This window comes from Citrus sinensis, chromosome 3 (assembly GCF_022201045.2).
Source record: "Citrus sinensis cultivar Valencia sweet orange chromosome 3, DVS_A1.0, whole genome shotgun sequence".
NCBI classification, from domain to species: Eukaryota; Viridiplantae; Streptophyta; class Magnoliopsida; order Sapindales; family Rutaceae; genus Citrus; species Citrus sinensis.
This window is the reverse complement of record NC_068558.1, coordinates 40,686,088-40,709,142: the sequence shown is the minus strand read 5'-3', so window position 1 is coordinate 40,709,142 and position 23,055 is coordinate 40,686,088. Positions and strand designations below refer to the sequence as shown.

General features: G+C 34.1%; 4 protein-coding genes across 6 annotated transcripts; 2 read left to right on the top strand and 2 right to left on the bottom strand.

The window, feature by feature from the left end:
* Window positions 1-1,510: 1,510 nt before the first annotated feature.
* LOC102621014 (adenylyl-sulfate kinase 3) lies at window positions 1,511-5,360 on the bottom strand. Of its 2 annotated transcripts, none has more exons than XM_006479049.4 (7): window positions 5,151-5,360; window positions 4,604-4,761; window positions 4,188-4,337; window positions 3,373-3,491; window positions 3,199-3,283; window positions 2,120-2,166; window positions 1,511-1,951 (listed from the first exon to the last, which is right to left on the bottom strand). In XM_006479049.4, the coding sequence occupies exons 2-7, from the start codon at window positions 4,725-4,727 to the stop codon at window positions 1,853-1,855; spliced, it is 624 nt and encodes a 207-aa protein (XP_006479112.2). In that variant the 5' UTR covers window positions 4,728-4,761; window positions 5,151-5,360; the 3' UTR covers window positions 1,511-1,852. The 2 variants fall into 2 exon arrangements, with proteins under 2 accessions (XP_006479112.2, XP_006479111.2); XM_006479048.4 differs by having other exon boundaries at window positions 5,174-5,355.
* Window positions 5,361-8,677: 3,317 nt separating this feature from the next.
* LOC102620457 (uncharacterized) lies at window positions 8,678-10,854 on the top strand. The gene is made up of 3 exons (XM_006479046.4): window positions 8,678-9,021; window positions 9,372-9,440; window positions 10,079-10,854. The coding sequence occupies exons 1-3, from the start codon at window positions 8,734-8,736 to the stop codon at window positions 10,697-10,699; spliced, it is 978 nt and encodes a 325-aa protein (XP_006479109.2). The 5' UTR covers window positions 8,678-8,733; the 3' UTR covers window positions 10,700-10,854.
* Window positions 10,855-10,954: 100 nt separating this feature from the next.
* LOC102620725 (hypothetical protein) lies at window positions 10,955-11,715 on the bottom strand. Its single transcript, XM_006479047.4, has 2 exons — window positions 11,359-11,715; window positions 10,955-11,245 (listed from the first exon to the last, which is right to left on the bottom strand). The coding sequence occupies exons 1-2, from the start codon at window positions 11,524-11,526 to the stop codon at window positions 11,159-11,161; spliced, it is 255 nt and encodes an 84-aa protein (XP_006479110.2). The 5' UTR covers window positions 11,527-11,715; the 3' UTR covers window positions 10,955-11,158.
* A 5,548-nt stretch (window positions 11,716-17,263) lies between these two features.
* LOC102620167 (glutamate dehydrogenase 1) lies at window positions 17,264-22,966 on the top strand. Of its 2 annotated transcripts, none has more exons than XM_006479045.4 (10): window positions 17,264-17,826; window positions 19,612-19,735; window positions 19,955-20,068; window positions 20,263-20,484; window positions 20,644-20,718; window positions 21,242-21,358; window positions 21,484-21,734; window positions 21,918-21,993; window positions 22,071-22,157; window positions 22,534-22,966. In XM_006479045.4, the coding sequence occupies exons 2-10, from the start codon at window positions 19,628-19,630 to the stop codon at window positions 22,717-22,719; spliced, it is 1,236 nt and encodes a 411-aa protein (XP_006479108.2). In that variant the 5' UTR covers window positions 17,264-17,826; window positions 19,612-19,627; the 3' UTR covers window positions 22,720-22,966. The 2 variants fall into 2 exon arrangements, with proteins under 2 accessions (XP_006479108.2, XP_015386165.2); XM_015530679.3 differs by having other exon boundaries at window positions 19,604-19,735.
* Window positions 22,967-23,055: the final 89 nt, after the last annotated feature.

The following is a 23,055-nucleotide window of genomic DNA, read 5'->3' as shown; positions in this document are numbered from 1 at the left end:
AATCGTGATCGGAGGACCAGGAGATATTGTCGGAGTAGCAGAGGAAGGCCCAAAAAGAGAAGGCGAGGCGGCGCAAATGGCGGAGAGGGAGGCAACAGAGGAGGTGCAAGACTTGGTCAGCAGGCAACCTCTCGGGATTACACGCTATGTATTGGCACACGTTCGCTGATACGTTTGCGATTGTCAATACCACCGAGCTGTTCAACACCATTTCTTCTCTGCTTTGTGCTGTCTGCCGGTTTTTCTTTTTCTATTTCTATATGAAACTGAAGAAGAAGAAGAAGAAGAAGAAGAAGGAATAAATAAACAAATATTACGTATTAATTATATCCGTTTTCTTTCTGGTCTTTGTTGGCTCTTGTCTTTGTTTGTTTTGTTCCCAAGTGGGAATTTGAAAACGTTTCCTTTTTCTTAAATCTTAATCGTTGCTGCCATTTTTGTTTATTTATATAATAAATAGTAATTTGTTCAACTTTGGCAAACCAGTCCTACGCTACGCTGCGCTGCCATACTAACTGTCCCTTACATAAATATTCATTTACCAAAAATATTAAAAGTAACTGTAAGATAATAATAGAGAGTGGATAAAATGAACTATAAAACTATCTAATGTTACAGTATTAATTGATTATTAATTTTTTAATTTTTAACTGTTAATTCGGTCTTCTTTTTGTTAAATTTTTCTGATTAAATATCAATGCTTGGTTGCCGAAATATAATCCGAGAATTGAAGAAATGCCTAAGCAATTTATGATCTTAAAACAATTTTATAATTTTTTTGTGTTATAAAGCATAGTAGTAATATTTTTAAAAGCACTCCAAAAGAACATTTCTAATTGAGTATTTAATATCAAGACTCAAGAGCTTATTCTTCTTCTTCTTTTTTAATCCATTTTTGTAAATCTCAAAAAATATTAAACTAAAAAAAAAAAAAAGAGTTAGAAAAATATTCTCAAATAACTTTTTACGGATAGTCATTGGTGGACAATCTCACCAAGTGTACTGTGTACATGGAACAAAACAACCCCAAATTATCACAAGCCATTTGTTACAAAATTTCCTTCTATTTTTATAAAACATTTGCATTTATGTACATTCGTTAATAAAATCACTTACTCTATTTTCAAACAAAATATAAAAAAAAAAAAAAAAGCATTCAATATTTCATGGGTTAGATTATGTTATATAATTAATGTAATATACAACAAACTCATGGCTGTCATCCATGACAATTCAATTGTTTTACATACTGTAACTTTTTAATTTTAGGTGACAACTCAAAGGTTGTTGCATGTTACATATGATGTAACATAGCACCACGACCCCTATTTCATAACTCATATTTAATCTTTTTTGCTTTTTTTTTTAAAAAAATTTTACATTCAAATGCATTAAAAAACTCGAGTACTACATGAAAATTTTGACGGAAATAAACTTGTTGTCCACATTCATAAACAATGTGATGAATCATTTGCTGACTATAATTTCAGCATTTTGTTTGGATGATCTGTAACAACAAACTAAGCATATGAAATTTAAATAGAATCTACGTTGATGTAATAATGAAAAGGTCTTGCTGAGACAACAAAATTTATCAGGCAAACCTTAGACCTTGACATGGAAATCTATAGTTATTCGAATAAAAAGCAGAAGCACCGGCATATTTCCTATTTTAAACTATTCTCGAATACTGCAGTTTTCACTTAGTGCGTACTAATCTTCAATAAATAGCATGGGCGTGTGACGAAGCCAAAAGATTATGAGGTGATGATTCAAGCATCTTCCGGTTGGAACTAGCAAAGATGTGAGATGGTCCCCAAAAAAAAAAAAAAAATTGGGAGAGAGCAGATCACTAAAAATGTAGATATCCTTCCTCCTCCATATAAGACACTACTTGTCCTGCCATAGCATTGGGAGTAGGGCAAACTCCATCTTTCTGCTTTATTTCTATCTGGACAAAAGGACCAAAAAAAAAAAAAAACAGTTCAAATGCAGCAACATACCTGAGCTAACATGGCAGATGTAACATTGATGGCCCAGAGAGAGAGAGAGAATTGATTTATTGAAGAAACCATGTGCCTATGACCTTGATAGTTCACACAGCAAACTCAAAACGTACCTCGCAATTTAATGGTGGTTCATATGGGTCATCTATCCCAGTGAAACCTGCATTACAATATGATCAATGGGTAAGGGACCTAAGGATAATAGAAAGAAGGTTCTGTTCCATCAGTCGTGAAGAGACCTCAAAAGATAATAAAAATACCAATGAAATAATTAGGAATTGACATAGGTTTATAGAATCACCGTATTTAATTTCTACAGACAAAGCACGGTTCCTTATTCTTTATCAAAATTTGTGTAAATATATGGAAGCAGGCTAAAATTTCAATTGCAAAGTCCTAAGAGTTAAAACTTAAGGCAGCATGCAGCTGAGGACGAGTTAACGAATCGAAACCATGACATGATTGCAAGACAAGTGAAAGAATGAGAAAGTTTGAGGTGACCCAATAGCACCTTCCTATGCCTGATCAAAAGCAGACATCTGGTATGAAGTGCACAATTTCAAAAGCTGGAACTTTAATGGCATTGGGCATGGTGATCTGGAAAAACCTTAAAGATCCTGTGATTTATCCAAAGTGTTGACAATAGCAGGAAGATAAAAAAGAAAAACAATTAGCTTGCAGATGAGTGACTTATTTAACCAGGAAAATAAGCCCTCTCTATGCTTACCACACAATTTGATCACGCATCTTGAAATTATGGAAAACAAGAGAAATCACTTTAAATATACTAGTTGGCAATTCCAATCAGCTGATGAGGAAGATTAGCACTACCATGAACTCTAATTAATGACATAACAAGCTTCATGGTGCAGACACCAAATCATAAATATCACTATAGTATTCCTTTATATGCAGCAACGTAGAAGACCCTGTCATGTAATCACAATTTCCTTAGTAATTATTGGCAGCGGACACAATCTTATAAAGGAAAGGAAACTGTGCAACCAGTCATAATCTGAGAATTGTGCCATTGTTGGCAAAAGATGTCAATTGATTCCTCATTTCCACTTCACCCAAAGTTTAAAGCAACAAAGTTCTCAGTATTAATTTCTCGTAGTAGCAGAAAATATTTTTTTGCAAGTTCTCGGTATTAATTTCTCATAGTAGCAGAAAAAAAAAATTGAAAGCAAACCTTTAATCTTTCCAGCCCGCGCAAGTTTGTAGAGTCCTTTTGGATCTCTTGCCTCACACAATTCCAGAGGCATATTCATAAAAACCTGCAGATCTACTGGTAAGATGGTATTCCCTCCTAAAAATAACGTAATCAGAGTCTATGTATATAACAGACATCCACAAGAAGTCTTGCCTCAATAAAGTTTGAATCTGGCAACATTGCACGGCAAGCATCCCGGTCTTTTCTATATGGAGATATCAGACTGGCAATGCAGATTAAACCAGCATCCGCAAAAAGCTTTGCTACTTCCCCTATAACAGAAAACTAATAATTAAGAATCAACTGAAACTAAATAAGTTGCACACAAACAATGTAGAAGGCACACCTAATGCTCTAGAAAAGATAGCCCAAAACTCTAGTCTCACTCTCACTGTTCTTCTGCATTTGTTTTGGAAATCATTAAGTTTTGATATGTTAAAATTTTGTGATATATGGAAAAGCATGCACTTAGAAGCGCGCTCCATGGGCATTCCCTAAATCAACTTTGTGCCTTTGTGTTGGCAAAAGTACCTTCAGACTATGCCCAGAGACAAATATGCAGACAAAGCATGTGGCATCTAGTGCATTTAAAATTGATTAAATTACAGGGAAAACGAAAAAAGAAAATGAAATAGAAAATTATGACATGCAAGAAGTATTATAAGTCTAATAGTGAACAAAATTAAAATCAATAGACTTCCCAAATCAGTGTCAAAGACTTCAACATAATCATTGGGAACAGTAAATCATACAAATCTGCAAGCAACAAAATCAATCAGGTCATTGGAGTCATCCATATAAGTTTCCATCCTCTATACACAAGCAAACAGACACATATGTTCTTAATACAAGTTCAAATCAGTTTATGCCTTGTTGGTGATAAATAATCACTTTATACAATTAAACTTTTGAATTCACCTAACCTAAACTCCAACCAAAGGTTAATTTATCTACAAAAACACACTTACCAACCCTACGTATATTCTCAGTTCGATCTTCTGCACTGAAACCAAGATTTTTGTTTAGTCCATGTCGAAGGTTATCTCCGTCAAGGATATAAGACAGCTTTCCCCTAGAATAAAGTTCCTTGTTAACCGAAAATGCTAGCGTACTTTTCCCTGAGAGATTGAGCAAATTTTACCAAAATCTAGAAACAAGAAAGGAATGAGACATAAAAGAGAAAGTTAATGTAATTGGCCATTCAGTTCTGCCTCATTTAAATTTTGTTCAATAACATGAAATAGATACAGAGATTAGCATGCAAATAGAAATTTGGCTCCTCGACATGTGTTAGACATATAATACTTTTACCAGACAGAGTCTCTGCATACCCAAAATTTCAAAAACTTAAATGAATAAACAGGAAAGAACACTGTAAACAAACCCGATCCACTAAGACCCGTGATCCATACAACACATCCCTTTTGGTTGAGAAGCTTCTGCCTTTCAAGCCTCCCAATTGGAGATTCTTGCCAAAATATATTAGTCGAATTTCCAACAGTAGCCATCACAAAAATGTTATATCTTCACTTCCCCCTTTTTCTACAGGCACACAAACATTCAATTCATTCAATGGTTTCAACCCATCAAGATCTCTTCATCAAAGAAGAAAATATTCTCACAGAACAACCCACACATCAATTCACCAAAGAATCAACCGAAACACTAAAGATAACAATGCAGAATCATTATATGCCAAAATAAAGATTACCCTCCAAGTGCTTTACATTGCCTGATGCAAAAATCAATGCTTTTTCCAGAATATACCATGATCTAATCTAAAGGTCGAACAGTGAATTGTATACGCTTGAAATGGGAACAATGTTTCCACAATAATCAGCAAAAAAATGCGCATTTCGAAAGATTATCTGTTGTTAAATCACAAAAATAACATAAAAAGGAAACCACAATTTGGGATAAAAAACACTCACATTCACAGAAAGAAATCCAATACCTTAGAGCTTCCTGGGTTGTTTGCAACTGCCAGAGAGAGGACCTATTTATTTATTACGTTAATGGAAACCGAAACTAGAGGGAGTGAAGTTGTCATTTAGAGATTATAAAACCGATGGGTTGGTCATTAAGGTGGAAGCTTTTAATGGATTTTGCAGTATATATATATATATATCTATATATAGATATGCATGTATATAGGGAAACAATAATGTGATCCTAATATATTTTTTAATTCCAAAATCTAAAGTTGTTTCTATTTATGGTTAATCCATCTGACCAAAGAACACCTAACCCTATGTACTGTTAAAAGTGCATTACCACTACCCGGCCAAGTGGTATTAAAGTTAAAGCATAACTATTTCGGATTTGAGTCCCCGTAAACCCAACTTCCTTCGATTAATTATAATTATATTGAATTAATTTGTAAGTTTTTGTTTTCTTACAAAATACAAGTGGAGCAGAGATATTTTTTATTTGTGAGAATTATTTATTTGGACATGTATTTTATAAAATTTAATATAATAATATAAGTCCTACTTATATATTTAATTGTAATTATACGTGTAATGATCTATTATAATAGTAATAGTAAATATCTGTATCTGAACATGCTCCTAATTATATATCTAATTATAAATATTAGTATAATGATCTATTGTAATAACAGTTATAAATACATATATAATTCACTAATCTACTATGTGATCAATTTTTTTTTTTAAAAAAAGTAGACAACATTACCTAATTGCACTTATAATGTGAATAATATCTCACATAAGGTTATTATTTTACAATTCTATGGTAAAAATATTTGATCATTTGAGCTATCCCATCTCTCTCCCTCTTTTTTTTTTTTTTTATGGGAAAAGAAAACTCAAAAGTAAGAAATGGGAGTAAATAAATTATTTCCAACACATATGGAAAATACGTTAGGTCGATTCAATGCGCGGAACCAAAAAAATGGGAAAAGCATTTTGATTTGTACAAAATGAATCTAGACAGCTTTTGCTTTTAATTATGTTGTGAGAACTGAGAAAAACACTTATTGCTTGCTTCCCATTTTTCCTAGTGGCGGCGGTGTCAACTGTTGACCACTTTTTGCTCTTGTGTTTTATGGGCCCAGAAGTGAAGAGTTCTGCTATTTGTCCCGGGGGTCAAATTCTAAAAGCAATAAACAAACGACGCTTTCAATCTATTTTTTTTTTCCTCTCATTCAAGCTAAACGACGTCGTTTTAGAAAAATTGTTACAGCCAAAATTAGTTCCTCTTTGTTTTCGTCTCACACCCGTTCGTTTCAGCTTGGTTGAGGTAAAATCAACAACAGCCCTAACTCTCTCTCTCTCTCTTCGTCTCACAACAGCCCCAAAATAACTCCAATTCGCAAAGCTATACAATCACTTCCAGAGTAGTTAATAATGAACCAAAAATATGCCCAAAAACTGTAATTCACAAAGCTATACAATCACTTCCACAACAGTTAATAATGAACCAAAAATCTGCGCCCAAAATAACTCCAATTCCCAAAGCTATACAATCACATCCACAACTAAAAATGTGCCCAAAATAACTGCAATTCGCAAAGCTCAAATGTGTTGTTATAACACAAGTTATCACATTTCAGTCAAGAGCAAATGGCACGAAGCTGAAACGAAGTTGTTGATTTCAGTTAGGAGAAAGAGAGCAATTTGGGAATGTTGTTGATTTTGTCCTAACGAAGCTGAAATTGTTGATTTTGCCCTAACGAAGCTGAAACGAAGGGGAAGAGAAACAGAGAAATAGAAGGAGGAAGGGGTGTGAGACGAAGGTAAAGAGAAACCAATTTCAACCATAACAATTTTGCCAAAACGATGTCGTTTATTACTTTCGGGGTTTGACCCGGGGCTTGACTCGGGGTAACTAGCATTTTCCGGAAGTGAATGTTGGTTACTTTGATTTTTTTTTAAATAATTAATTTCGAATCACAATTATTGTAAATTAGTTATTTTTAAATTAATTATTTTATTTTTTAAAATTTCAAGTTATAATATAAGACATGAATTGATAAATTTCAAGTTATGAATTGATAAAATTTTTTTAATCGTTTTAATAAAAAACAAAGAATAAATCAATATTTTAAAAAAAATAAAGAAGTGATTTGAAGATAATCAATAATTTAAAATTGGGTCCGGCAACGGTGCAACAGTGGTACCGTTGCATTCAGCCATTGGATCTACTTAGATGGCTGGATCCATTGGGATCCAATGATTAGGTGCAACAGTGGCACGGTACCACTGTTGCACCGTAATTTTCTCCTTCAAAATTAATCCGATTTTAAATAGATGGAATGAAAGGTGGAAGCAATTGATTGTTGTCACAATAAGGAGTACCCAAAAAAATCTACTTTGGATTCTATTTTTTTCTGGCTGATTCCTGCGTTTTGGACGGTCTTAAAAAAATGGGCATGATTTTGTTAAGTAACGTTAGTCACAACGAACGTTTTTGTTGTTGGTACCCATATACTTTCGTTATACGCGTGTTCGGTATATGTGATGTGACCATTCAATAATGTTCGTTTGGAACATTTACTATATAAGTGACCAATAATAAAAAAATATTACATAATAAGGCTATTGTTATTTAAACTTTCACAATATTATAAAATTTATAAAAAAGAGTATGAATTTAAAATTAAAATTTTTTTATGAGGTTAATAATTTTTACGATTTTTTTTCTTTGTTCTCATGTTATATTTAGATAATTTTTTTGTTATAATTTGATAATTTTTATGTACTTTTTTTTAAAAGTAAATGGGTGGGTAAAATTCAAATCAATTTTTTTCTTCAATTACTTGTCTCCCTCAAATTTGTGGGTAATCAAATACAACTATTTGTAAACCACTCAAGCCTCATGCATTTACCATAACTGATAACTTATATTTTATTATAAATTAATATTAAAGCCATTAGTTAATAACACATTAATTGACAATATCCAACTCGGGCGTTATTTGATTTTGAGATTAGATAATTATACTTTAAAAAGTACAGTAGTAAGATGTTTGGTAAGTACTAGATGTTATGACAGTTAAGTTGATTCGATCCCACACTTATATGATAAAAAATCTATAAGATCCTTATTATTTTTTGTTAAATTTTTATTTAAAAATCATATTTACTATACATGATTATCTTTTATTTTATAATTATATATATATTTTCCATAGGAAGTGGAGGGCATCTTAATAATGAACAGGGCTTCTATAAGTTTAACATTTCTTTACCATTATTAATTATTTAGTATTATCACTTGGGGAAAAAATGTATTATCAATCAACTTTGTAACTCCCTCAATTTAAAGCTAGAAAGTTTCAATTAAAAAAAGGGGAAGGGGGGGGGGGGGCTAGAAATTTTAAATGAAATCGATAATTAGGCTCCATTGGGCCTATTATGGACATGGGCCTAACCCATATTCGGCTCTCTTCAGGCCGGACCACGAAACAATCGCTTTCAATTCATTTGCCGTCACCAATTCAATCCAAAGCGCCCACAGACTGGAAATCGAACAAATGCATGAACGATAATGCAGGCGCAGCTACTGGTGGGACCCATAACTCCCACCACCGGCTCCGATGCGTTCTCCTCCATCATCAAAAACAGTTTCCTGATCTCCTCTCCTCGCCGCAGCACCACCGGCAGTAACCGCCACAGAAGAACCCGCCACCGCTTGGTGGTCGCGTCATCGTCTTGGTCATCATCCGCGGCGGCGGCGGCCATAAACGGCGAGCCGGACCATTACAAAGTTCTGGGCGTCGCTCAAAGTGCCACGCTAGCTGATATAAAGAGGGCTTATCGCCTCCTCGCTCGTAAGGTAACTGGCTAACTGTGAAGTGAAGTGTCACCGTATGTTTGTGGATTTGTTTGGTCTGGAAGAAAGAATGGCAGAATGGGCATTGCTCTTTTAAAAAAAAAAAAAAAAATTGGTAATTATAATTTTTTAAAAAAAAAAGTTGAGCACGTTACTTGGTAGCTTGATAGGTGGTGCAATGAGACTCTCTTATGTGAAATGTTGTTAGATTTTATTCAAGCATAGGCTTTACCACTTAAAGTTTTCTGTTTAAGAAGCTTCATTGTAATTGAAAAGTTGACGTGTTCGTGAAATCTCTGTGAGGTTGCAATTGTAATGGTCGTCACTAGTGTGTGTATTTGACTTGATTGCAGTATCATCCTGATGTTAGCAAGGATTCACGAGCGGCTGAAGTGTTCAAGACCATCCGTTGTGCTTATGAAGTGAGTCTTCCTTATAACCTTTCCTGCTCTTTGTTTCACCAATAGCAAGTTTTAATTTGCTTTGACAAGAACATCTGGCTGTGTAGAGATAAAAACATGTTGGTCTGTGATTTTGTAATGGCTGCTTAATCTGTTCTTCTGAAAAGAAATGTTTTTCCCTCTACTTCAGTATCAATACAAACTATGATATTCAGTGAAAGCTATAAGTTACATAAAGTCCAATTTTTGTCACAAGGACAAGTAATTGAACTCTCATTTGATCATTAATCTTTTGATCACGGTCCCAAATATACACGGTTAGTACAAGCCACATTTGTTTTGATAAAATCTTGTCTGTCATATAATGATGAGAGTGCTTTTTTGGAGTTGGCTTCTGCAGTGATTTTTTTTTCTTTTATTTCTCTTTTATACCACGCCAATTTGACATGGTATAAATAAACTAATCTGCCAATTTGATTACTTAATAACATGTTGAAAGCAATTTACACACAAATCCAAACCATGATTACTGTGTATTTTCGAATCTAGCTTCCTGCTGCAGTGATTTTTTTTCCTCTTTTATTTTTCTTTTTCTGATCTCGACATTGTTGAGGAAAGCTGGTGATCTGGTTTCTAAGTTCTATCTCCCTTTCAAACAGGTATTATCTAATGAAGTAACAAGAACTAAGTATGATCGGGCACTCAAATTTCGAACGGATAGTGACAGATCACGTAGAGGAAACAGGAGGTACAGCAGTGAATTTGAAGACGGGGTAAGGATCTCTACATGGGCTGAACTGAGGCGAAAACTGCAATATGAGAGACATTGGAAAAATTATAACTCAAAAGAAGAGTATTCTTCCTTCTATCGTAAAGCACCAGTCCGGGAAGTTCAAGAGGAAAACCCAGGTGATAAGAGAGGCTCCTTTACTGCAGTGCTAAGATCAGCATTTATCTCTTTATTCTTACTGAAGGTCTTTGGGTACCAACCATCCCTCACTTTTAGTAGCCTCACGGCTTTGTTTGATGGAAAGTTAGATGGTGGATACAAGATTGGCTATTTAATTGCATGGATATTGGGTGGAAGGGGAGGCATATTGCTGACTTTGTGCCTGTCATTTGCAAGTTGGGTTTGTGGAAAAACCAGCAGTGGCGTTGTTGTTCTAGTAGTGGTAGCTGTGTGGATTGGCTCCAATCTTGCCAGATGTGCTCCACTTCCACAAGGTGCCCTAATAGCACTTCTGTACATGTCCCTTAAACTACAAACAGACTCAAGCTGAAGTTGCCGGTTTTACAGGTTGGGGCTGCACATCTGCCCAAACTTCTTTTGTACATATTTCTGTTGTGTTGTATGTAGTACTTATTTCGCCAATTAGTTGCAAAGTGAAAGTGTTAAGAATTTAAATGAAATGTTCAAAATCTCGTTGGCTTTTGATATTGCATGCCGACTAAATGTGTTTCTTTATCAAGTTCTTATGATGCAATTGTTGTTGCTACCTGAACAAAAAGCTTTGCTGTTGGGAAACTCTGCTTGATTCAATAGAACATCTAGAATTTTTTTTTTTTTACATTTGACTATTAATACAAAACAGATTCTTGCAGTCTAGAGACAGATTCTCAGTTGACATTTTGACATCTACATAGTGGTATGAAAGAACAATTCTTTATCCCAGACAACAGATTCAAATTCCAGAACACAGTTTGCAGAGAAATTCACACAAGGCTTAATGATCAAAATTCTAGTGTTTCTTAATCTCCCTGAGATTCCTCCATAAGTATCTCCCACTGGCCATGTCGACAAATACCCAGAAACCATTTTGAATGCTCTGCAATTCGACAAAAACCACAACATCAGTAAAGAGAGGGAGAAAAAAAGAAAAAAAAAAAAGGAACAAAACAAAGAAGCAAAACCAAAAGTAATGAATAAATTAAAACATACCCTTGTGAAATTTGATTCATCTTTATCCTTCAACGACGTTTTCTCATTCGGTGAATCATCCGAAAGATTGTTAATATCAGCTTCTGGGGAAGATCGTACCGTCCTCCATGCAAAATAGCCTGCTAGAACGGCCGAAAAGAACACCAATATAAACCTCAAAGGACACATGATTTTGTTACCCTCGCTCCAGTTAGACTTTTGCAGACAATGCAAAGGCGAAGATCCAGATCAAGATCAAGATCAATGTCAAGATATTGAAGAATAATAGTTTGGTATGTGACAGATCGGATTCCAAGATTATAAATAAAGACAGCCAAGAGAAGAGAGGATGATGGTCTTTTGTCACTTTTAGGCCTTTTTACATTTATACGCATTTGAACAATTGAGTGGAATATGGGAAACCGCGTGACGGTTGAAAGAAGTTTCTACATGCTCTCGTTTGGACTCGGCATTGTTGATTTCGTATGCAAGTGTGTATTCATAAAATAATATTATTATTCATGAAATGGTTTACAAAGTCAAATAGTTGTTTCACCTACTTACTTCATTGTCCTCCTGTACATAGATAGAATGGTCCACTGTCAGCATTCAGCCGTTATCTTCTTTATGCTTTTATCTGCTTATTTTTCTAATAATATATGAGGAAGCAAGTCGTGGGCTGATGTGGTGGCCACTTGCACTGTGGGTCATCGTCTCTTGATTCTTTTCATCTTCCTCATAATCCCTTATGCGGTGGCCACTTTCGTTGCGGAAATAATTTTTATTTAGGCCAATGTCGCTATCAGCAGCCTTCCAAAAGTCTCATAGAAACCCCTTATTACATTTAATAGTTACAGCTTTGACATCAACCAAGGCTACAAAAGGGCATTCACAATTAATTAAAACCCACTGGTAATTTTTACTTTTTGGGTGTCACACACGTATCTATTCAGCAAACATTTTGAGAGGTATTTAAATTCGACAGAGAGTTTTTTCAGTCGGCATTTATATCATGTAGGATTAAACTCTCGTATGACTATTGTTGTCATTTGTGAGAAAAAGATAAAAATAAAATTCATTGTTATTTCAATTCGAGAAATTTAATTCACCGTGAGAAAATTCTCCACAAGGAGATTAAACCCCCAAGGTTGACACTAGTATAGTGCAACCTTTTAAAGTATATTTTGATTAAAACTATTTACTCACACAATACAAGTACAGACGCACCGAATAGTCTTCATCTTATCAAGAATGTTTGCCATTTCTTTAAAATCACTTTTAGGCTTCATCATAGGTTGGATGTAGGATATATAATTTTACAATAAATATAACAACTAATAGGGAAAATAACAAAAAAAAAATATTCGCTTTGTTAATGACGAATTTGCAAAACTACTACTAGCAATGTTGATGTTCAACGAAGGAGACGCAAGGGTGATTTCGGAAATTAAGTGGTGTTAGGAATATCATTCAGTTTTTAAAATACGGGCAAATCTAGAAACGGGGTTTTAAAAGATTTTTTTTTGGGTTGCTAATAGGTCCACTCTATTTAGGCTCCAACGTGTAGGCCCTAAATTCCTTTTGGGTTCGTAAAATTTGGTTGCATTAATGAAAGCCGAACGCAACTTTTAGTTGGGTCTAGTGAGGATGTGGTACTTAGTGACCCAGTGGACTCTACTTAAACCAAATTCTACTCTATAATGATTGAATGAACGATCGATCATTCATCTATTTTTAAGTAGTCTTCTTTACAAAGATTCTAGCGGAGTCTAAAGAAAAGTGATGTATTAAGACAACTATAAAACCTAGGTGAACTTTATAGTGATAATTTTTTTTAAAATTTGAGTATTTTCAACTTTTCACTAAAAGGTCGGTGGACCAAATTAAAAATCTTATGCTTTTCTAATTAATTTTCTTTCTATCCTTTCTCATAGTACATGGGTTGGATACAATAATTGAGACATAACAATATGAGGCAAGATAAGAAATAGGTATTCACCATGAGCATGAAGCTTATTTTGGTTAAGTTTATAAGCTATTGAGAGTATTTTAATTAGGGTTATAAGTTCATGCACTTTTCTCAAAAATATTAAAGATTGATAGTGGTTTCTTAGCTAGAGAACTGGAATCTATAAAATTTTGTAGATTCTGAGATGGAATTCCATCAAGATTCTTTTTTTATTATATTATATATTAGTTGAAATCCTACCCTACCTACTTATGTTGGTTTCTCTTGGTACAGGCGTACAGCATCTTGGCCCAACTATTGTACCTGTTTGGTCCTGTTAAAAGCTTTTTTTCTCTTTTTGCATTTTAGATTCCACTAAATTTAAAAATTTCCACTTATGGACTTTAGTTCGAAACTTTATTTGAAAGAGGAAAGAAACAATCTGTTTTGGGGCAGAAACATTTTAATTCATTCCATCACCTTGTTTGAGTACAGTACTTAATATTGACCCCATGAAGGATGGAATTATGGAATAAAATTTGTCTTAGCTACTGACCCCAGTTGATGGGAACTAAATATCAATTCAACTTTTACATATACAGACCAATATATTGCATTGGAAATTATCGCTTTTGTTTCTTGCGGTCCTATGATTGTATATTTAAGATTTTACAATGAAATATACATGAGATATGTATAAAGTAAAGTAATTTGCATGTAAAGGAGAAGCTTTCTGTGGATAGATAGGGGCCCTAGGGTTTTAGTGGGTGATGTAATAGGCAAGTACTTTGTAATTTTTTTTTTTATGTCTTTAATCTTTTTTTAGGCAACAAACAAGTCCTCGTGGGTTTTGTAATGTCTAGTGGAATCCATCCTTTTGAGTTTTGATTAGGGGTTTTAAAAATATTCGTTCGGTCCAGGCTCGAACCGCACCCAGGCGCTGTGGGCGGGGTAATATGAAGTCGAGCCGATCTTGGGTATCACTTGATAAATTCGGAATCCAGATTTTATTAAAAAAAATTATAAAATATATATTGTTTTAAATATTGATATTTATTTAACTCATCTATTATACATATCTAAAGTTTTTAAACACTTAAACTTTATATTTTCATGTCAAATTTTATTGAAATAAATTTAAAACTTATAAAATTACAAAAAAATTATTCATATATAATATTGAAAAATACAAAATCAGGGTACCCGGAATAAATCCTTGACCCGGACATCTAAAAATTGCATCGGGGCTGGGTCTGGGCATTGCGATACCCAGACCCGGGTTTTGCCAACCCTAGTTTTGACCCTCAATTTCTATTGGTTTCATTCCCTCTATTTGAGAGAGAGAGAGAGAGAGAGTTTTTAAGAATAACATTTATTTCGAAGTACTTATATAATGTTGACACGTATCAATCTTGATTCTTTTTTTTAATTTTTTATAATTATTTTAACTAAAAACATACTTATTTCTCAAATTTTGGAAGAGATGGCTTATAATTATCGGAAGAAATTATGACTTGGAAAGAATTTGTAACAAAGTAAGATGATTAGCTAAGTTAATGGAAAAATTAACATCATCCCAAAGTGAGCTTTCTGAAGACATCTACTTAGTGTTTGAATTAGAAGCACGTGGACATAATTTTGATTGTGAAAGAGGAGTAATCAAAATGTTCGCGATCACAAATCGTGAAATAAATCATTATTTGTATGGTGATGACAAACGTGGAACTCATTTACCTTTTATACAAAAAATATTGCTTCTCGTTAATGATTGTAATTTGATTAAAGGTATATTTGAGGTCAAAGTGCTAAGTTTTTTTTTTTTCCTAATCACCGTTGATGTTATGTGACAGAATCATTATTTATCAAAGTAAAAGGAAGTAGAAATGGCCAATAAAATAAGAGGAAGCATGACATTCCCAAATATGCCCCAACTTACTAGTTTTTATTTTATAGTTTTTCAATATTTTTTTTTTCCTTCAAAATGAGAGTGTGTAACTGTTCATTCTTGCACCCAACTATAAGGGGGAGGAAAAAAAAGCACTTGAGTAAATTTAATTACCATTAGTGTCCCTTAATAAAATGGTACACCAAGAAAGACTCCTATCATTTTCATATTTTGGAGATGGCCCAAAAAGTTAAACAGCGCAATATTTGTAATTTGATGTTCAAAATAAATTAATGAACTTGCTGATAGATAGCCTGATGCCAACAAAACCTACCAAATAATCCACTAACAAGCCAAAAAGTTCAAATAATTGAAGCGTAGCCTTCCAGTTATCTTTATTGTTTAGATTCTTTGTATCACAAAATTTCTCCTCTTAGCATAGCTATCTGAGCTTAATTTATTAATTTCTTGCCTTTATTTCTCATTTTTTTTAGGACCTTTTCGCATGTTGAAAAAAAATTTAAAATTTGGAAAAAAAAAACTAGAAAATTGATCTATTCAAATAATCTGTCAATGTAATAGACATCTTTATAGTTTGGTCGTGTCGTCTTTTATTATGTTATGAAGTTGTACGCACGCGGCCACTTAGTTTGATCATATCAATGAAATTTTATTTGTTTAACTTAAAAAAAAAAAGAGAAAGGAAAAAGAAAGAGGATGAGAAAGAGAAAGAGAAGGAGCAAGGGGCCAAGAAAGCTGCCACGCTTGATTAGATGCACCAACCAACTCTTTATCATCACACACTAAGTATGAAATGGAACAGCATGACTTGTTCAATCTTCTTTTCAATTAGCTGCTCAGATCATCAAACTTGGACCACTTTAAAAATTTCTCAAATCTGTTTTTGCAATACGTTTGAGAACCAATGTTCCCAATTTATACATTTAGCAGCAGAACATGGTCCAACAAGGAGATGTGATTCATCATCATATACCAATGAAAAAAGATTCCATGATGTGTCATGGCTCGTGACTGTATTTGCATTCAGCTAGCAATTACCTTCAATTTCCCAACTCTCCCAGAGTGCTTTCATTTCTTCTCCACTCCTCCTTGCTTCCCACAAACAAAATCAGTGAGGTCATTTAGATTGAGCGTGTGCAAGGCAATCACAACACACCCATGATGTCAGAAAAGATTTTGGATTTGAAACATCCATGGTGGTGGGGTATGTCATCCATACAGTCTTAGTAAAAAGGAGAAATCCACAGTACACATAGAAGGTATACCTCTTTATCTATCTTTGTCTTTTGAGGTCAATTTGTCAGGACAATGACTTGTTGCGTACATATTTACTTTTGAAAAACTAGTAGGGTAAAAAGACCCAAGTAAAAGAAATTATGCTCATACATTGAGTAATTACCTTATGAAAAACGATTAACACAGTAAAAAGGGGAGATATGGGAATTTAACTTTGATATTGTATTGTAAATCCCCACTCTTGATATTCAATTATTTGGAGATTATTGTACCATGCTCTTAGTTGATTATGTCTAAGAAATTTTTTTTTTAAAAAAAAAAGGGGCAAAAGGCATGTTTAAAATTAAAATAGAAAGACCTTTAACAAATGGGAAGCATCTGTACGAGGGTTCATTTTTTTTAATAAATTATTACTCCGTCCTTGAATATATATATATATATATATATATATATATATATATATATATATATATATATGATGCAGGGAAACGTTTGACTAGTTTTTAATCTTAATAAATCCGAATTCCTGAGTAAAATTTAAGTTACAATTCCGAGTAGATTTCAAACATTAAAGACCTGAACTTACCATTCATCTCCAATCAATCTTTTGACTCAGGATTATGATCCATTCGAAATATTTATCTACTTCTGTAATTTAATTAGTATCACTGATAATCTTTTGAAAAAAAAAAAAAGAACCCTGGCAATTGAAATTTCCAAATGTATCAAAAATAATTCAGACATGTCAAAGCTTCATGTTGGGTACTCTTTTTTTTTTTTTTTTTTGGGTTTTGGAATTTCATGTTGGATACAAATTTGTTCCCGAAGAACATGTTACATGCAGTATGCAGACAGAAACCCGGCGGCATGGAAGTGGTCCCCACTGCCATAGTTTTCCAAAATCAAAAGCTGCTTTGCTTTGGTCATTATCTTGTCCTGATTCAGAAACCCATATAAATAAAAACCAAAGAAATTAAGAAAATGTGTCGAACAAAAGCCCTCTTATGGTGGCCCTTGCAGTGCATGCAAATGGGTTTTGTGTAGGATTCACAAACTTGTAAAACAATTTGTGTCGCCGACGTTTTTGCTTACAACGTATGTTTGTATGTATGTATCTGTGACATTCTCATCTCTCTTTAGCTAGTGGTCAAGAAGCATATATTCTCGTGTGACGTTGGTTTGCTCATTTATTTGTATGCAAAGATTTGTCAGAACTTTGTGGGGTGTTGGATTCTGAGGAATTGGATTCTGATTCTGTTCCTGGTCATTTGGTTCATGGCTATTTATGCGTTAATTCACCAAGTTTTAACTTGAGGCTCAGTATTTACAGTCCTTTGTTGAAGCTGTAATCAGGTTAAGCTTCTGGGTTTTGGGTTCAAAGCTTCCTCTTTGATATTTGGTAAGAGCTTTTAAAGTTGCTTTCTTCAAGTCTTCTGTCCTTTTTCTTGGAGATTTTTCTAGATCTTGTTGTTTATCTTGTTTAATGTAATCAATTTTGTTGACTTCATTAGAAATAGATGCACTAATTTTAAGGCCCTTTTCCTGACTTTGTTGTCTTGGCAGTTTATTTGTTTTCACCAAGTCATTCTTTTACTAGTGATGACTTGCCTTTTTATCACTTGCCAATTGCCATCACAAATAGCGCCTCCTGCAACTGATTTTCTATTTTTAGTAAAGCTTTTTGGGTTTATCTTTTTTTATGTGTATTTTAATTTAAAATAGAGCTAGCTTTGCTGGAATATTGATTTTAATAAGAAGCTTTTGAATCGACATCCTGGGATTATTTTATACATTGGCTTTGCTAGATGATATATAAGTGGTGCTAAAATGAGCCTCCACTCTTAATGAAATGCATTGCACATTGTAGTTGGTTTTGTTTCTGTCCAATGCTAATGTCAAACACAAGCTTCCATTGGAATTAGACGTGATCATGAACTCAAGAGTTTATCAATTTGATTATTTTACAATTTTTTTAAGACTCTTAAGTTGGTCAAGCAGCCAGAACAATTGCATTAAACTTTCTTTAGTCCTTAATCTTATCCCCCAGCCGCCTTTAAATACAAATATTGCCATGGTATGAAATCAATTCTCAAACACAGATCATACTTCTAGAGATTCCTTATTTCTTAAGGCCCCACTTAATTTTTAAGATTGTAACAATCTTGCCTTGTGGAAGATATTATATTAACCATGTGGTCAAATCAAAACTTAATTTATGTCACATTTCAGGCATGGCACAATTTCTCTAAATTTAGTCCTGGTGTGAATCATGAGACCCATTTTTCTATCAGTTTTTTCTATTGCTTCAATCTTTTTCAATGACGGCAGCGTGGTAATGCAAACACGGTGTAAGGCAAAAGAGCAGCATGATAGAAATGTAAACCTTATAAGGCATATTTTGCTGGTTTAGGTTAGTGAAAAGGCCAAACCAAATATGCTAAGATGATGTGGTTACTGAGAGGTTGGTAGTTTAAGCTTTGCATGGATTATAACCTTCTGATGGTCACCTTTTTGGAACTTGATATACTTGGTATAACAGACATCAAATTTTCAAAGTGTCCAGAACTTGCAAATGAAAAAAATAAGCGAGCATAGAGATTTGGAAATAATGCAGATTGATGGGGTCAGACATCATTAATTAGTTAAATAAATTGTTATAGTCTGTTATAATGGCTGGTAGATTTTCTATAGTACCTGAAATAGGAGATATTGCTGCAAAATGACTGCAATTATTTGGAGATTAGGAGTGGACAGCTACTTATTATACATTAATACAAGTGTTCATTAAAATATTACATGCGGCCCTGGAAAGATCTGCTGATAAATTAGTTCTTAATGTGAGACATGAGTTTCTGGATAAAACTTAATTCATTGCTGACTAGCACAACATAGTTTGAATAAACAAGTAATCCCTTGCTTTGTAATTAGCAGATTATCCAGTAATTTAAATTAATTTTGATATTCTTAGTTCAATCTCCATTAGAATTATCATGTTTTGAATATATCGCATGTGATGATATTCTGTTATGGTATAATAATATTCTGACTTCTTCCGTCTCACATGTGTAATATTTCTTCTCCTTTGATGTTGACTTAACCGTGGAGAAGATGGTTTAAATTTATTTATATTCATCATCTTTAGAGCCATACCAAGACGTCTAATATTTTGTCTTTAGCTTTTCAGGAGTGCTGATACAACCATGAATGCATTAGTTGCCACTAACAGAAACTTTAAGCTGGCAGCAAGGCTGCTGGGATTGGACTCTAAGCTGGAGAAAAGTTTACTTATTCCTTTCAGGGAAATCAAGGTGATATTTTTGATGCGTTATTAGTGAATGTAACCTTCATCTAATGAAATTAACAAGTGAAGTAGATTTGCAATTAGTGATTTTTCACTACATGCTTGAATTGGTTTGGGTTCCTGCATTTGCATATCTGGTACCATACAACTACTTGGTACTTGGTATTAATCCAGTTTCACATTGATACTTTATCTAACAATGAATGGATTTTATATGAAATTGCAGGTTGAGTGCACCATACCCAAAGATGATGGCACCTTGGCCTCTTTTGTTGGGTTCAGAATTCAGCATGACAATGCTAGGGGACCTATGAAGGGGGGAATCAGATATCATCCTGAGGTTGTATGCATTCTAGTGTCTGATTGAAATCCTATCGAGCTTTACATAGCCCTTTTTGAAAATAAAAAAGTAGGAGAGTTAGGCGGTTATGTCAAGATTCTGTTTACTTTTGCCTGAAGTTAGCAAAATATCTCAAAAACTATTTTTACTAGACTATCTGGAGTTTCAGTTCTGATGATTTTGTGACAATGTAGGTTGACCCAGATGAGGTTAATGCATTAGCTCAACTCATGACATGGAAGACAGCTGTAGCAAATATCCCATATGGTGGTGCTAAAGGTGGAATAGGATGTAATCCAGTGGATTTAAGCATATCTGAGCTAGAGAGGCTTACCAGAGTTTTTACCCAAAAGATTCATGATCTGATAGGAATTCATGCAGATGTTCCTGCTCCTGATATGGGGACAGGTCCTCAGGTATGAAAACTTCCCTTCGGCTTAGAAATGGCTGAGTGTTGATTTTATTCTTTCTTTAATTTTTAGCAAAAGGGATGAAATGAAATACTTTTGTATTGGAGATATTCACTTTGGTCCTGATTTTGATACTTCAAATTTGCTTTTTGTTTGATTAAACAGACTATGGCATGGATACTGGATGAGTATTCCAAATTTCATGGCCACTCGCCAGCTGTTGTGACGGGAAAACCCATCGTAAGTATTATATATATTGAAGATAAATCTTTGCATTTGCGGTTGTGAAGTCGTTCTAGGCTATGGACTTGGAGTAGTGATATTGCATGTTTCTACTGATTGGCAGGTGGTTTTGGAGTTATTCTTTTCATGATTATTGGCACCCGTTGTTACAAGTTATGTTTTGATAATTTTTTTGAATAATTAACAGGATGGGTTGATAGAATATTTTTTTTAATTTTTTTATTTTTTTTGGATACGCAATTGTTACTGATCATTGGCATCTGTCTTTTAAAGTCATTTTTGAAAATTTTATGAAGAAACAGAAGAGGTTGATCAAAGGATTTTTTGCCCCCTTCCAATAATATTTGACAAATAGCTGTTACTTGTTACATATTTCTTTCGTTGTATTTTTAAAGAAACAGATTGACAGCGAACATTTTTTTTTTTTTTTTGGTCATAACTGGCTCAGTATGGAGGGAGTATTTTAAATGTAAATTTTCTCCTTAATTTATTTAATTTGTATATTGTTTTTCTAAATTAGGATCTTGGCGGGTCTCTAGGCAGAGATGCAGCTACAGGAAGAGGAGTGCTTTTTGCTATGGAGGCCCTGCTCAATGAGCACGGGAAGAACATTGCTGGACAACGATTTGTTATACAGGTGCAAGTTTATACTGTATCAGGTTGATCATTGTCTAGGTTCAGCAAACAATTTAGGAGAAGGGAATGGTTTATACAATTGTTTTATCCCTCAGTCTCATATGTTAAGGATATATTTCATTTCAGGGTTTTGGAAATGTCGGTTCCTGGGCTGCTCGACTAATTGGTGAAAAAGGTGGGAAGATTGTTGCTGTAAGTGACATCTCTGGAGCCATCAAAAACAGCAAAGGCATTGATGTTCCAAGTCTACTTAAGCATGTAAAGGAACATCGCGGTGTTAAAGGATTCAGTGGTGGAGATTCGATAGATTCAAATTCGATATTGATTGAGGACTGTGACGTTCTCATCCCTGCAGCCCTTGGGGGAGTCATCAATAGGTTTACTTCAACCCCCGCCCCCCCCCCCCGCCCCCCCACAACAAAAAAAAAAGACTTCTGCATAATTTTCTAATTGGATAAACAAAAAAGAAAGAGACTGCCCTTCAAAACTCATGTAGATAATCATGTTGATTTCTTATTATTATAATTGTACCTAATTGTTGTTCTTTGGTCTGCCTGAAGGGAAAATGCAAATGACATCAAAGCCAAATTTATTATTGAAGCTGCTAATCATCCCACTGACCCAGAGGCTGATGAGGTTAGTGCTAGCTTAGAGTTATAGTGTCAAGAGAAAAAAACAAGACTAGTACCATAATTCTTATGCTATATGTGCAGATCTTGTCAAAGAAAGGTGTGGTAATTCTTCCAGACATATATGCAAACTCAGGAGGAGTTACTGTTAGTTACTTTGAGTGGGTGCAGGTATTATATAATTTTAACTTCTTTATTGCTCTGCTGTGTTTTCTAAAAGCTTGAAACCTGTTATTTTTTCTATGAAGTTATCAGTATTTTAACATTTTAGCAACATTGATTCATCTATATAACTTATTTTTACTTATAAAAGAAAAATGTGCTTAACCACATTTTGCTTTCTATGTCGGAACAATTATCAAGCTTAAAATGAGCATACCATAGAAGCGTGATTTTGATTATCATTTCACAGGAACCATATATACTTCACCCATAGATTCACATATTTAACTGGTATTTTGCTTTCTTTTCCAGCAGGTGATAAATTTGTGGGCCAGATCGGTCCAAAATGTATTGATGTATTTTTATGTTTTTGTGCAAATTACAGAACATCCAAGGGTTCATGTGGGATGAAGAGAAAGTGAACAATGAGCTTAAGACTTACATGACCAGAGGGTTCAAAGATGTGAAGGAGATGTGCAGAACCCACAATTGTGATCTTCGTATGGGAGCTTTTACCCTTGGAGTTAACCGTGTTGCAAGGGCCACAGTTCTCAGAGGTTGGGAAGCTTGAGTAGTTATTTAGCTATGTTGAATAATTATGTAAGAATTTCAATAAGAGCCCTTATTCAACTCCATGTGGAGAAATTTAACCGTAGGTTTTTGGCATTTTATGTTGCCTTACCTTCAATTACTCCCTGAGTTTTTCTGGTTCTGGTTTTCTGTATTCCTATGGCGGAACGGACTATATCTTATCCAATCTAAAGAATTCAGAGTGCATGAAGTTTAACGGCTTTTATGCACATGGAATTGAATGGTAATTTTTTATGGTTATCTGCAATCCACAAATGACCATTGAGGCTTTCTTCCAAAGATGATAATTACTCTCAAGGCATCACCACCAGCCAGG

Coding starts and splice junctions, on each gene's coding strand:
- LOC102621014 (XM_006479049.4), bottom strand. CDS start 4,727: ATGGCTACTGTTGGAAATTCGACTAATATATTTTGGCAAGAATCTCCA. Junction 4,338..4,603: donor CACGGGTCTTAGTGGATCGG/GTTTGTTTACAG, acceptor TCAATCTCTCAG/GGAAAAGTACGCTAGCATTT. Junction 1,952..2,119: donor AACCACCATTAAATTGCGAG/GTACGTTTTGAG, acceptor CCTTTTGTCCAG/ATAGAAATAAAGCAGAAAGA.
- LOC102620457 (XM_006479046.4), top strand. CDS start 8,734: ATGCAGGCGCAGCTACTGGTGGGACCCATAACTCCCACCACCGGCTCC. Junction 9,022..9,371: donor ATCGCCTCCTCGCTCGTAAG/GTAACTGGCTAA, acceptor ACTTGATTGCAG/TATCATCCTGATGTTAGCAA. Junction 9,441..10,078: donor CCATCCGTTGTGCTTATGAA/GTGAGTCTTCCT, acceptor CCTTTCAAACAG/GTATTATCTAATGAAGTAAC.
- LOC102620725 (XM_006479047.4), bottom strand. CDS start 11,526: ATGTGTCCTTTGAGGTTTATATTGGTGTTCTTTTCGGCCGTTCTAGCA. Junction 11,246..11,358: donor ATGAATCAAATTTCACAAGG/GTATGTTTTAAT, acceptor GTCGAATTGCAG/AGCATTCAAAATGGTTTCTG.
- LOC102620167 (XM_006479045.4), top strand. CDS start 19,628: ATGAATGCATTAGTTGCCACTAACAGAAACTTTAAGCTGGCAGCAAGG. Junction 19,736..19,954: donor TTCCTTTCAGGGAAATCAAG/GTGATATTTTTG, acceptor ATGAAATTGCAG/GTTGAGTGCACCATACCCAA. Junction 20,069..20,262: donor GAATCAGATATCATCCTGAG/GTTGTATGCATT, acceptor GTGACAATGTAG/GTTGACCCAGATGAGGTTAA.